At 37.4% G+C, this 13,884-nt stretch overlaps 1 protein-coding gene across 4 annotated transcripts in view; it reads right to left on the minus strand.

The window, feature by feature from the left end:
* The window catches only part of CGNL1 (cingulin like 1), a 55,735-nt gene that overhangs the window by 14,213 nt on the left and 27,638 nt on the right, over positions 1-13,884 (minus strand). For all 4 annotated transcript variants that reach the window (XM_064722291.1, XM_064722290.1, XM_064722293.1 and 1 more), the window contains exons 9-12: positions 4,906-5,112; positions 4,516-4,620; positions 1,149-1,301; positions 363-533 (exon numbers count right to left, since the gene is read on the minus strand). In XM_064722291.1, the coding sequence (XP_064578361.1) occupies positions 363-533; positions 1,149-1,301; positions 4,516-4,620; positions 4,906-5,112 (636 nt within the window). The remainder of the gene's footprint in view (positions 1-362; positions 534-1,148; positions 1,302-4,515; positions 4,621-4,905; positions 5,113-13,884) is intronic.

A 13,884-nucleotide genomic window follows, 5' to 3' on the forward strand; every position in this document is an offset into this window, starting at 1 on the left:
TTCCTAAATAACTGGTGGATTTTTTTCCCTAATAAAAAATATTTGTAAATTCTCAATGCCTTCAGAAGCGGGCATTAAAGAGCAGCAGATCATCAATGGAATCCTTGTCACTTCACTTGAGGTGCATTCATTTGACAAACACTGCATTTATCTGTCCTAACAGGAACCCCCATTACCCCAGCAGAAACAACAGGCTGAGCACCACCATGGAAAATCAAACCCAAAAGCACGCTGAGATCAGCCTCTCATGATGTACATGAGAGTACACAAAAGCATGACAGCAAACATTCATTATTGTGAAAACTATCTGCACTGAATTCTAGGTCAAAGCTGAGAATTTCTCACTGAATTTGAGTCATTACCTCATCTTGCATTCTTATGTTCATCAGGCGTGATTTTTCTACCTCAATGTTTTTCTCCTTTAATTGCCTCTGCAGATCTACAAATTCCCTGCGATTTTTCTCCTTGTATTCATCAAGCTGGCTCTGAAGCTCCAGAGTTGATGTTCTTGAGATCTCCACCATTTCAGACATCTGGGCAAAAAGTACATATACAAAAGGTTCTGTTATGCTTAATAAAATAAATGTTTTTTTTCCTCCAGTTTCAGTATTCAGCTCAGTATTTTCAAACAGAAAATTTATCAAACTTTCCCAAATAAATTAATTTCTATGTAGAAGTGGGAAAACACAAAACAGTAAAGTTAATTTCTAATAGCTTGTGTGGCAAGACTATTCTCTTTTTGTCTGTCAGCAGTTCTTCCAGCTGAGTGACACAATGAACTGCAGTCACACTTCAGTATGTCAGTATGAGCTGCACAGTTTACACACACATAGCACAATCAATCTGATGCAGAAATTTTGAGAATCAGCTGTAAAACTCTGAAATATCACTGTACTGTATCAGGTCTGGGATCTGGTTTGTACAGAACTGGTTTACAATGCCATTTTGTAATAGTGCTGTTCCAATCATTGTTCCAGCCCTGAAAGCTTTTAGTAAGAGCCTCTAGGTTAAAGAAGCTAAAACTAAACTTTTCATTTTACTTTCTTTTACACATTTAAAAATATATAATTCTTTGTAATTTGTCAGTTCATTTAGTTCTATCTGTTAAATATTCAGATCCCTGCAGCCTCTTGGGCGTGAACTCATACCTCCTCCTGTAACTTCTCAACAGTCTCGTTCAGTTGCAATCTTTCATTCTCCATTTCATTCTTTATCTGCTTTAACTGCTCCTTCTGCTGAGTTTCATCTTTTAATTGCTGACTTAACTGCTGTCGTTCCTGTGAAATGCAACGGATGTTCTCCTGCAGTAGATTAAAAAATACATGTAATGAAATGTAGACCATCTTTTCTAATGCCTTAAAGGTATGTTACTTATCACAGTAACACCAGCAGCTGCTGTAAAATTAAGACAATTTTCAGGTTTTACACTTTGCTAGCTAGTGCAGGACAAACACTGATATGTCATGCTAGAAACAACTGAATGTCCATTTATACCTCTTTTCTTAACCATGATGCCATGGGAATGTTGCTATCAACAATTCAAATGCTGCAGTTTCCTCAGTGTCTGCCTGTTCAGTACTAAACTGAATTTCAGTATTTGAAATCTGGATGCCCTATAGGACAATTCAATGGTCAATTTAAGTAAAATCTCTAATTTCAGTGCCCTTCATGTACAAAAATCCTGGAGCACTTTTCAGTGGAATTGGCTGGCCTGTCACAGTGTAACTGCAAGTCAGACAAACAGCCTGTCAGCTGCCAATTTAAAGCCAATCTTTAGTGGCAATTAATTACTTTGTGAAGAAGCTAAAGTGTTATTATACAAAAAGAGAACAAAAGGGGGAAATGAAAAGGAGTAATTTGTTTTCACACTAACCTAAATGATTATTCTGATATTTCTCTATTTTTTCCAAACAATACTAGTTGAATGTTCTCTTTACAAAATCAATAATTCATCTCAGCTGAAAACTGAAAATTAAGACTGTATTTCAACTTACAATGCTCTGCAATGCTAATTCTAGATGCCTACCATTATCTACCACAATGAAAAGATAAACTTCCTGGTTTTCCACCCATTGAAAGGATCCCATGTTCTGTTGTTTCATTTAAAAAGCACAGATTACTTCATGCTGCCATCCATAATGTTGGTATAATTATTAGTTTTTAACATATCACACTACCATGTATGCTATGGTTATAGGGCATAATAATTAGGTCATTTCCCTTCTCAGTGGTACAAAAATGTTGAGATGTATTTCATTTCCTGAAACACTGCCCTACACAGAGGTGGCTACCCTAAAGCAGAGGTTAGAACACAACACAAAATGCTACAGAAATACTCCTCACTTCTGCATCCATAAACAAAATTTCAATATAGGGGATGATTTTAGATGAAAGCACTAATGCAAACTGTCTGTTACAATTAAGTGCATACCAGCTTTAACTTTCCTGACTAGAAATCCAGAATAGAGGAGGAATAGACTTGGCTGTTTCCAGTAACTGTTACAGTTCTATTGGTATTGTCATTGTCTTTCTTATACTAGACCACCATTACAAGTAATTTGTGTTATGTAAAAAAGCAAGATGGGCCAGTCAGGAATTACATTTCCACTGGGATACACATTATTACAGTGCCAGTTTGTCGTCTCAATTGTCAATGGCAACACAAGGCCAAATCAACCTACTGCACAACATTATTCATTAGAACAACTCTAAAGACAGAAAGGCTGAATTGTTCTAAACAAAAGGCCCACTGATTACATCCTGAGGTCTGTTAGTGCTCATATCCGGTGGACAAGAGTGCAGAACCAGAAAAAGGATTAAATTTAGGGTGCCAGAATTTAGACATAAGTTGTGAATAAAACGTCAGGACAGACTCTCCTGTCACCTTCCCTAGAATTCTTTCATTTGGAGACCCTGCTTGGAGGCAGTTCATTTGGCACAATGCCCTGAAGGATGCATAAACAGAGAGAAAATCCACACTTTTCAAGCATCTTGCCCCAAAGCTAATCAAGATGCAGGAGGTGTGTATGGTGCATTGATCCATGTTACACAGCAAGGTCAAGTCAGACTGTGACAGAAGGGAGTTCTGAGGGGAGTGTGCTAAATGCAAGCCAGTGATGAGCAATGCACCCTACAGTGATTGTGCACATTATCAGTGATGCAGACAAGCAAACGAGGAGAAACAGTGAGGGGAGCAGGTACACAGATTTGAAATGAAAAAAGTATAAACAAGACAACCAAACACCAAGCCTGACCAAAAGCTTCAGAGGAAACGCTTATTCATGAAGTTACAACAGCTTCAAAACATCATTTTGTGAAAACAAAACTCACCCATATTGTTCAAACCTTATATTCTTGAAGCACATTAAATTTTAAAGACATAGAAGTATTTTCTTTCTGTCATTATTTTTATTTTTTACCATAATTAACTGAACCATGAGAACATGCTAGTTAACACAGTCTTTCCTGGGCTTTTAATCCACTTAGAGACAAGTTTCATTTTAAGATTTTCAAAATAGAAATGTAAAATTTACATTGAAGACAACTGGGGAAAACATCCATCCAATATTAAACAGTGGCTCTAGCAATTTACATGTACCTCACTTTTGAGTTTGACTTCTTTGATAGAATCCCTTGAAACTTTAGCTTCTAGAAGCAAAACTAAGAATTCTAAACTGATACTCTTGAAATCAATCCTTTGGTTTATGTAAAAGGTGAATCACAGAGAAAAAAAATTATGTTTGTAGCTTTTGCAGACACCAAATATGAGGTAAATAAGAACAGCTTCAAGATTTATACACATTCCTCTCATTAATAAATAGATGTGAATTTTCTTGTGATCTGAATCACCCAGTCTTGACTCATACACAACACTGCCAGCATCTCTCTCCACTGCTTTGAAGTAGATGCATTCCTCACATGTTTAATTTCTGGGCTAATCTGAGGGAAAGCATAACCTTTCCTGGACACTGGGGGGACTAAGGAGCAGGGTGGAAAGAGGATTTCATTCAGAATTTAAGAGGCAGCAAATCCTATTGATACATGTAAAACATCTCTGGTTTTGTGATTAAATATTCCAGTTCCATACAACATTTGCAAATAAGACAGGCTCCTAAAAATAGAGAAGCAAATGTCCTGATATGTGTCCATTAACAATATTTTTGTTCATATTTAAGTACAGCTTTTTATTCTCTTACATGTAAATACCTTCATGAGTTGCATGATCATTGAAAATAACAGATTTGTGAAACCTGAGGCAGTTTTTTTATTTGGCAATTCATTTCCCCAAAATTTTGCTTGATCCATGGAAATGGAAAAAAAAAACTTCATCAAGGAAACCATTTTAATTTGATGAATGCTATGGTTTCATTCCAGATTTGAACACTGAAGTGAGGCCTAAACTTTACAACGAAGTCTACTTCAAAAAGAATGAGATGTAACTCTACAGAAAGGAATAGTGACTCAGGTAAACAGAAAATTTAAAATTTAAATTACCCAAATTCTTCTTGTTCTTACCTGCATATCTTCAAGCTGGCTTTCCAAAGCTGCTCTTAGCACCAACAATTCTTTTCCCTCCTTTTCAGCATGTTTCAAAGCTTCTTCTAATCGTTGCTTCTCTTCCTGCAATGATGCAATTTGATACAATTAGAAACAGTGGCCAGGCCTTTAATCTGACAAGTAAAGGCTGTAAAGTCCTTTCACTCTGGCCTGTTACTGATTTCCCCAGTCCCAAGGTGTGACTTGGTTTTACTCTGCTTTTTGATGGGAAAATCTTTCCTACATAAGTCAGGGCTTTTCCTACCCTTTCCTATGGCTTTGTCCATCCTCCCCTTGGTCAGTTTTTATTCTACAATGAACACATTGCAAACAGGAAGACTACTTAAGGGGCTTGTTTGCTTAACTTACCTCATAGGTCTTTAATTTTTCCTTCACTGAATTTTCTTCTCCTTTCATATTATCAATTTGTTTGTGCAGCTCCTCAATTTTCCTCTCTAGCTCAGTAAGTGTTCTCTTCAATTGTTTATTTTCCTCAATCAGCTCTTTGACTTGATTTTCTACACTATTTCGTTCCTCTTGTGCAGCATTTTTTTCACTTGCAAGGACAGCAGCACTCTAGTGAAAACAAATTATGTCATGTTTAGGAAAAAAAAAAATTGATGCTGTTTTCCAACAGGAGTTCCATAAGGCATCACAGCAAATACAGCTAGGATACAACATTAAAATATCAACAGAGACTTTAAGATTTAGCATTTTTTCTCCTTGGGCATATGAACAGATAAAGTAACATATGACACCTTAACAGTCTCATGCTTGTCATCTCATATTGTCACCTTAATATCTTCCTCTTTATTGCACTAAAATATTTCATTACCAATTCCCATTTAGGTGATTGCAAGTAAACTAAAACATTTAACAGATAGAAAAAGCCATATGGATCTTTAAGGAAGAACATATTTATAAAGAGTGTCTTCTACAACAACACAAAATTTAGGTAGCATCACCCCACTGATGATTTCAAGCACTAACATGCAACACACTACATCCATGCAGCTACTGGTGGGGCTGCAGAGTAAATGACAGATAATACACAGAGATCTTTACACTAAATAAACAGTGGTGGTTCCACTTGTATTGAATACCAAATTCAACTTGTATTCAAAAATATACACTTTTTTTTTTCAGAAACTCAAATCAATACATAGCACAAACACAATTTATAATAATGAACAATACATCACAACTTGAGGCACTGGATTTTTGACTTTTTTTTGCAGGACAGCTGGCTGCAGCATGTTACTTTTCAGAGCTAATCATCACCTTACCACTTACCCTCTAAAACACCCTACCATTTACTGTGGAAGCCATGAGTGGAAGTTTTCTGTCTATATTGTTATACTACCTGTACTCTTGTAACACAGACCAAGTATGCACTCATAAACATTAAAGAGCGGGAAGGATTTCACCCTTTCTCTTCACTGACTTTTCATTCAGAACCCCCTCCAAAGTACATAAAAGAACCCAGGATATACTGGGTGGTTCTTGTTTCTGGGCATTCAGGAGCTGGTACAAAACAATATTCTGTACAAAGATCTGGTTCCCAAGTGCAGCCCCACTGTCTTCTACACCAAGACCTCAAACAACAGCAAGAACATCAGAACAAACACAGGAATCAGTCTAGACCAGGATTCTCTCTCATGGCCATGGCTGATGCTTACAGGCAACAAGAGGAAGAACAACTATGAGGCAAGCCATTCATCATTATACACTCCCAGCTCTCACTGGTTTTCTTCCATGAATGTATCATCCATTAATTTCTCTAATCCTTCTCAAATCCTTTTATACCGTTGGCCTCTACATTATCTGGTAACAATAAGAAATTACACATTCATTACCGAAGCACAACTTTTTTTTTTTGCATGTGAAATTGTATTTATCTGGATAAGAACAAAAGAAATCCTATCAAACTAGTCAGAAACTATTTTGTGAAGTATTTTATGAAAGCACGAAAATCACTTTTCATTGACACTATTTTTGATTGTCGCTCCTGATCTTCCCCTCTCCTTACCCAAAAGGAATAAGTAAAGTTATATAAAAGGGTGTTTACAAAGAATGCCCTCACTAGACTGTTTTCTAGCAAGCAGCAGCTTTAAAATCATGCAAATTAGATAAAGCAGTAACTCAGAAAACACTCAGACTGTCTACAGGGTCAATGAACTTATTATACAAAAACTGGCAGCATAAGCAGGCTGACAAGTTCTGGTCTTTTGAAAATCCTGAAAAAACTTGTTCTTCTAAATACATGACTGGTTAAAAGCTCTGAAATAAATCTCTGTTGATGCTTTTTCACGTACTGGAATTTCAATAGCATTTATATATTCCTTTAATTTTTGCTTTCTGCAAGCAGCAAAGTTTTACTAATTAGCAAGCACTCCACCAGTGGCTCCTTTTAGTCTCATTTCTCCTTTCTGGAGCTGAGTGAAAGCAGCTGAGGCACGCTGGGGAGTTCAGGGAAAGGAATGTTGATTTGTCTGTTCTTTTTCATCCAACTGCCTACACGGGGCTGCACAGTAAGAGAGGAGTGCAGCAGACCCACATCAGACCCGGAGATTCCACTACATCAACCATGGTTTGCTCTGCTTTCCCAGCACAGGAAGCAGTATTTACCTAAACGTGGATGCACACATGCACAAAAGCAAACAACACAATAACCCACCCCACAGATCCATACACATATATAAACACAGAAGTAACATCTCTCTATATATGTTATTTAACCTAAGAAGTTCCAACTAAGTTCAGATTACACTGATGCCATCATATCCAGAGATGTGCTCCAGCCTGCTTTTTGTAGTATGTATCTTAGGATACAGACACTTAACATTAAACTCAACTATTATTTGCTCTCCTTTTTTACTATATATTTCAGAATGTTAGCAAGAAGTTAGGTGACTACATGTAAAATGTAGAGAAGCATAAGGAGCAAGTTGCAAGTATTGTCTTTATTAACCTAATTTAAAATCTTGGAAATAAATTGGATATATAAATAAAACCTTGCTAAAGTCCCAGCTGATTGAGTGACCAGCACTTGGCCAGCAGATATTCACAGGTCTCTAATGACCTTGGCATCATTACAAAGGTTACACCTGCCAAAGCAAATTCTCTAACAAGTTAAGGACAAAATTCCTTTCTTTCACACACACATACTTTTACAAGACGGTAGAAAACTCTCTTGGTGTATATGGAGAGCTGCACTGTATTGGAGTTGGACAGTGAACACTTCTGTTACTTATAATCTGGGGAGACTACAAGGAATTTTCTTCACAAAGTGGTTTCACTGTACACATTGTTTCAACATCTTTTCAAGTTGTTTCAGGCAACACTGAAAAGAAACACAGGAGTATCTACCTTATCAGTTTACCCTAACAGAGCTGTACTACACACATAAGGCATGGAGGATCACCCTGAGGATACTAGACAAAACAATCCAAAAGTATCTTCAATTTGATAGTGAAGTTTAAACAAAGTCAAGCCATACACATACAGTTTAGATGTATCTTGTATAAGAAAAAGCACACATAGTATAATTTCTCCAAGAGTCAAATTACACAGCTGGGTTTAGACAATAAAAAGCTTATATTCATTTTTCCCTAGAGCACTGAGAATTTCATGCAGAGCTTCTTCACTGGCACAAATGAAGTTTCTGGATTATAAGAGCTTTTGGCAACGTATGCCATGTCCTATAGCATATTACCACAGAAAGGTGAAGTATCAAAAGTCTCCACAGCTCTTGCCTTGTATTCTCCATTGTCAGTCCTCTTTAGCGCCCCACACTGCCCTCTACCTCCCCTCCAGGCCTGCTCTTGGGAAAACACATGAGCATGACAGCAAACAGCCTGGGGATCACTGGAGAGCATACACAGAGCACACAAGCACTGAAATGCAGCTCTGACAGACCTTGTAGCAACACCATTAGGGGAGACCCTGGTGGAGAGAGATCCCTGTCCATATATTGAGCACTTACATAAGGCTCAGCTGTCAGGCCATACAGGGCACTGTGACGCACAGAGGGATTGCTGTGTCCTTCGCCATGGAAGCCCTGCACACAGGCAGGGAGTTCCTGCAGTCCCACCCAGCTGGCAGGCAAAATACCATGTACAGACCACAGGTACAATTCTACATTGTCATTAGGGATGGCTCACTATACTCTGCAAAACATTTCCCTACCAAAACATGGAAGTAAAAGATATAAAAACCACTGCATTGAAATGACAGTGAAATTACCGTGTATGTTGATAAAGTCTGAATGGTAATTGCTGTGCTTCATAGGTTAAAGCTGAAAGTGGCAACAACAAGGACAGCTGGAACTGTCCTACAGTATTTGCCAGCAGCCAGGGGCAATCTCTGGGGTGCTGCCTACATGAGCAGGGATGCATATTTTCACTGAAAATTCAGGGACTGGCTTACACACTCAAAACAAGGAGTTGACAGCTGTTTGCAAAAGCATTCAATTAATGGGTTAGAGTGATGAGGATGAAAGGAGAAAAACTGGACACTGAAGGGGTAGTAAGCACAAGTGAAGAAAAAGCCAGTCAGGGAGAAGTTGTGCTGTGGATCCATTTCCCTCAGTCCACATGTGACTTGTTTGTAATGGTGCTGGACATAAACACTTCAGTTAACTCATGATCCTCAAGGCTTAATGACATAACATCAGTTAATAACTCCTGTTGGTGCCCATTCATAAATCCTTTACATTTATTTATTTGGGGATGTTGGAAAAGTTTTGGCAATTATTTTAACTAAGTTTATATAATTTAACCCATGGTAACAGAACTAGGTGAAGGTCACAAAGTAATGATTTAAGTTGAATATAAAACATTAACAGACATTGTTAATATAAGAACTATAGTTCAAAGAATTGTGGATGAGTCTCTTCAGAAAGTTTAAAGGAGATTATGCACATAAACATACAGAGCACAGAACAGACAAAACTGGTTAAACAAGATTCTCGTCAACAAAACCTGGAATGAAATACTCTATATTCAGACATATTTGCCATACAAAGGAAAAAAAACCCAAAAACCAAAACACCTCTGCAAAACCTCAAGCCCCTCAAAAACCAGGAGGAGAGGGGAGCAATTTCATCAAAAATTGAAGTGGGCTCTTTTGGATCTTAAAATTAACATATGTGAATTGAAATTTTGCAGTTTCTTCCCTAGGATATAGAAAATGTTTCTTTCTTTTTAGTCCCACTTACTAGTTGTGGCAGCATATTTTAGTAAACTAACATCTTACTGTTACTATTTACAGCATTGTATTACAGAATTATACTTAGACAAGTAAATACCCTATAGCATTTTGCTTATTATGCTTATTTACTTGCATTTGTTTTGTCTTTCCTTTCAATCTGCCTGTCATTGCTCTGTCTTCCAGGGCGTTCAGTGCCTTCTAGTGCCTACATTTGTAGTGTTTTACGTTCAGATATTCATGTCCTCAATCTATGAAGGAACAACACTTTTCTCTTAATAACCACATAATTCCAAGACTTCTTAACCACACTCATATCACCTTCTTATTCATTACCTTTGAATCCACTGAATATTTTATTATACTTTCTCAAATTTCATAATGTTTAAACCCCTGATTAAGACTATCTAAACCTTATCAGCAACACTAAACTAAAGAGATTAGGGAAAAGGAGCTGGAAATGGGTTGTGAATTTCTGGAAAAAGCTAAGAATAAAGAAAAAGAAGCTCATCTAGAAGAATGAAAACACAGTTGTACAGAAGTTCCCACAATACAAAGTCCTCTGTGACTGACTGAAGATAAGCTTCTGCATTCTGATGTTGTCATTGTGCCACAGTACACATGCAGTAACTTTACTTATTAGTCCAGCAGTGGACACAAACCAAATAAAACAAGTTATCAAATCCTAAAGGAAAGATTCACTGAAAAAAATCTGTTTCTGACCACAAAAATAGATCATACATTGCAGAATATAATCCATAGTGTTCAATACTACTGACTCTTTAATAGTTCTCATACATTTTAATACTGAAGCTTAAAGGATTAGTCAATTAGCTTAAGAAGTTCAGAGTTTACAGCAGAAATGAGAGAAGCAATAAAAAGACAGGACAGTTTCACAGCTAAGGTACCCAAAACCAACCCTAGAGAATCTGGAGTCTGTTGTTGTTTCTGCCAAAGACCTCCTGAGGCAAATCACTCAGCCAAATTTTTCCAGAGCATCAATAACCACATGCTCCTTAACTTCCCTGGTGTTTGAGACACTGGGGTTTGGTCTCCACTGATTTGAGTGCACAGTTGCAACTGAAGTGAGCAACAATTGTACCCTGAATATATGAGGGAATTTATGATGACGAACAATGTTACCCTAGGTAATTACAGTTTGGACGTGCACAACTAAAGGATCCTCTCAACACCAACCTCTCTATCTCTCATGTTCCTGTATTTAATACAGAGAATAACATTACTTAGAAGATGGCAGGAAAAGGAATGTTGAGAAAAGGAATTTAAAAAATCTGTGAAAAAAATGTCTGTAATTCTTTCTCCAGAAGATGTTTTTCATAGTCTGTACAAGTTCCACTTAACTCCAGGCAGATGAGAACAAAGTGAGCACACATATATTTACATACATATGTAAATACATATATTTACATACATATATATGTGTGTGTATTGTTTCATTTGGCATGTACACCTGATCTATAAAGTTTTACCCAGCACAGATCTGCTTATCTGAGCCACACAGTCACAGCTGCTGGAGTTTATATGCATGTGGCATTTGGTTTTCAGCTCCAGGTCTATGGAACATTAGGGAACATCAGCAGTAAAATACATTTCCCTCACCTTTCATCCTGCTCCTTTCAGGCATTTTGCCCAACAAGAAATTAATCTAATAAAGCTTGGGTTTGTGTCCTTTTATGTAGTTATATATGTGTCCAGAAGTATTTTTAAACATATTAAATTTAGTCATTTTAACTTACAAGTTAAAATAAAACAATAAATATGGTTCCAACTCCTTCGTTGCAGAAACCTCAGTAAAGCAAATATATTTATACAGTATTCTACTCTGAACTTTGTTGCAAGCAATGAACAGATAGTATAAAAGGCATCAAAATCTTTCCCACCACTCATTATTGTGTAAACCCAAAGAAACTGGACAGAACACCCATAAGGTCCTTGAGAGGCAAATGAAATGTTCAGTTTCAATCTGAAAACAGAAAAATACTTTTGAATAGGAATGCAGAAAATATTCTGCGGCTCCACACCTTTTTTTTTTACCACACCCTCAACATTGGCAAAGACATGAGAGAGGTTGTGTAACTGATCATTAAAAAATAGTTTTGGCTGACTTCAGTGCTGTAGCTGGTGAAACTCCCCTTTGGCAGTGACTACATATTATGGGATCCTTAGAGTCCTTTTACAAAATAAAGGAAGACTTAAAGTGTGTGGTTTTTAAGTATCTCATTTGCCATGTATTAGAATCATTACATTTTGGCTACATCCAATGTTGATCAGGCAAAAGTCAGCAGAGTCTTCTAAAAACCTTTATATTTCTCTTCAGAATCCAGTTCAGCTGAATATCAGGAATTGCATGTCCAGTTCTGGGCTCCCCAATCCAGGAAGGACATTGAGGGGCTGGAGCAGGTTTAGGCTTGACTTCAGAAAGAATTTCTTCTCAGCCCCCGTGATCAGACACCGGACCAGGCTGCCCAGGGAGTGGAGTCACTGTCCCTGAAGGTGTTTAGGGAAAGACTGGATGTGGCACTTGGTGCCATGGTCCCGCTGACATTGTGGTGTTCAGCCATAGGGTGGATTCAATCTCAGAGGCCTTTTCCAACCTAATTGATTCTGTTATTCTGTGAAAATTGTTTCAAACAATTAACTGTTTGCTCTTTAACAGCCACGCTTGAAGAATAAATCTCTATTCAAAATGAGCTGGAGCACAAACTGGAGCTTTTCAATGGACATAACAGATTTTCAAATATTTTTTTTCATATTCATAATTGTGCAATCTAAGTAAATGATAGGATAATGTTGCAAAACCTTCTGAAAAAGGGAGATGGTGTTGCTGCTCCCTTCATTCTATTCCTGGTGTAGAACAGTTCAAGTATCAAGATACTGGCTGTTGAAATCAGCTCTGAAGACTCATGGGCCACTTTTTTAGGCTGATGCTGGACTAGTTTAACTTAACTTAATAAGTTAAGTTTCACGTGGCTTCAGGGATTCATATCTACCCAGCTCCCTCAGATGATCCAGAGGGGGTAGCAGTCATGGAGATATCAAATACCTATTGTCTTTTCCTCTTCTTTTTTATGTAAACAAAACAGTTTAAATAAAACTAGACACTGATTTCCTTAGGTAACATGCAGGTGATTTCCAAAGAAAGGAAAAAACCTCAAACCTTTCTGCACCCAAAGACTGACAGAAAGGGTAAAAAAGACAAACACAGGGAGTCTCTACATAGGGACAACTCTTTAATTGTAATCATTATTAGCTCTTCTGTAAAGGGAGCTTCTGAAATCAGTATTATGCAGCTACAGTCATCTAGTTTTCAAAGTTCATGAATGCAAATAACAGGTCTTTATTTCTGCTTGTACCTCTGCTTGTAGTTCTGGCATTTTTACCCACTGTTTACCTTTAGGCAATTCTTCTAACCCAAGACACTATTTCTTAAAGCAGTTGGAAGCCTTAGGATGAATACCAGAGTAACCACAGGACAGCATGGATAATTAGATCTCGTATCTCTACAAAAGGAGTACCAAAATTCCTTACAAATGGAGTGTTAGGCTACTAACTCACCCAAGCCATCCTACCTACTCCCCAAAAAAGGTAACAACCAAACCAACAAAGCTTCTGAAAAGAAGTCTCAATGGCTTCGCTGACACTTTTTTCTACCTGACACTGATTATAATAATTCTTCCCATAACCTCAAAGTGAGGCCTAGCCAACTTTAACACATGGCTATGCCTTTGGAAGTTAACTATTACCTATTAAAAGGGTCAGTGACTTTTTCCCCTCTCTTCACAAGGTACACTGCAACCAGCTTAAATTCTCTGCTGTACTTCAAGAGATTATTCAGTAAGCAAGTGCACAAATTAACAAGCAAGTCAGACTGGTCTCTCATTTCATTTCAGCTAGAGCCACTCTATAACTTCTTAAAAACTCACTGGTGACAGCTTAGAGAAAAGGTTTGTTTTCTTAAAAGGTCATTTTCACTGCTTGAAATGGTACCATGTCTTAAATATTACTTCCAAAACTATTTAGGTTTTCATTTATGAGATATAATGAGAGATTTAAATACCTACATTTGAAGGCTGAGAATGCAGCCCTCTTTTACACAGAGCATATGAAACAAAATTTTCC

The sequence above is a fragment of the Zonotrichia leucophrys genome, chromosome 10 (genome assembly GCF_028769735.1).
Source record: "Zonotrichia leucophrys gambelii isolate GWCS_2022_RI chromosome 10, RI_Zleu_2.0, whole genome shotgun sequence".
Classification (NCBI taxonomy): domain Eukaryota; kingdom Metazoa; phylum Chordata; class Aves; order Passeriformes; family Passerellidae; genus Zonotrichia; species Zonotrichia leucophrys.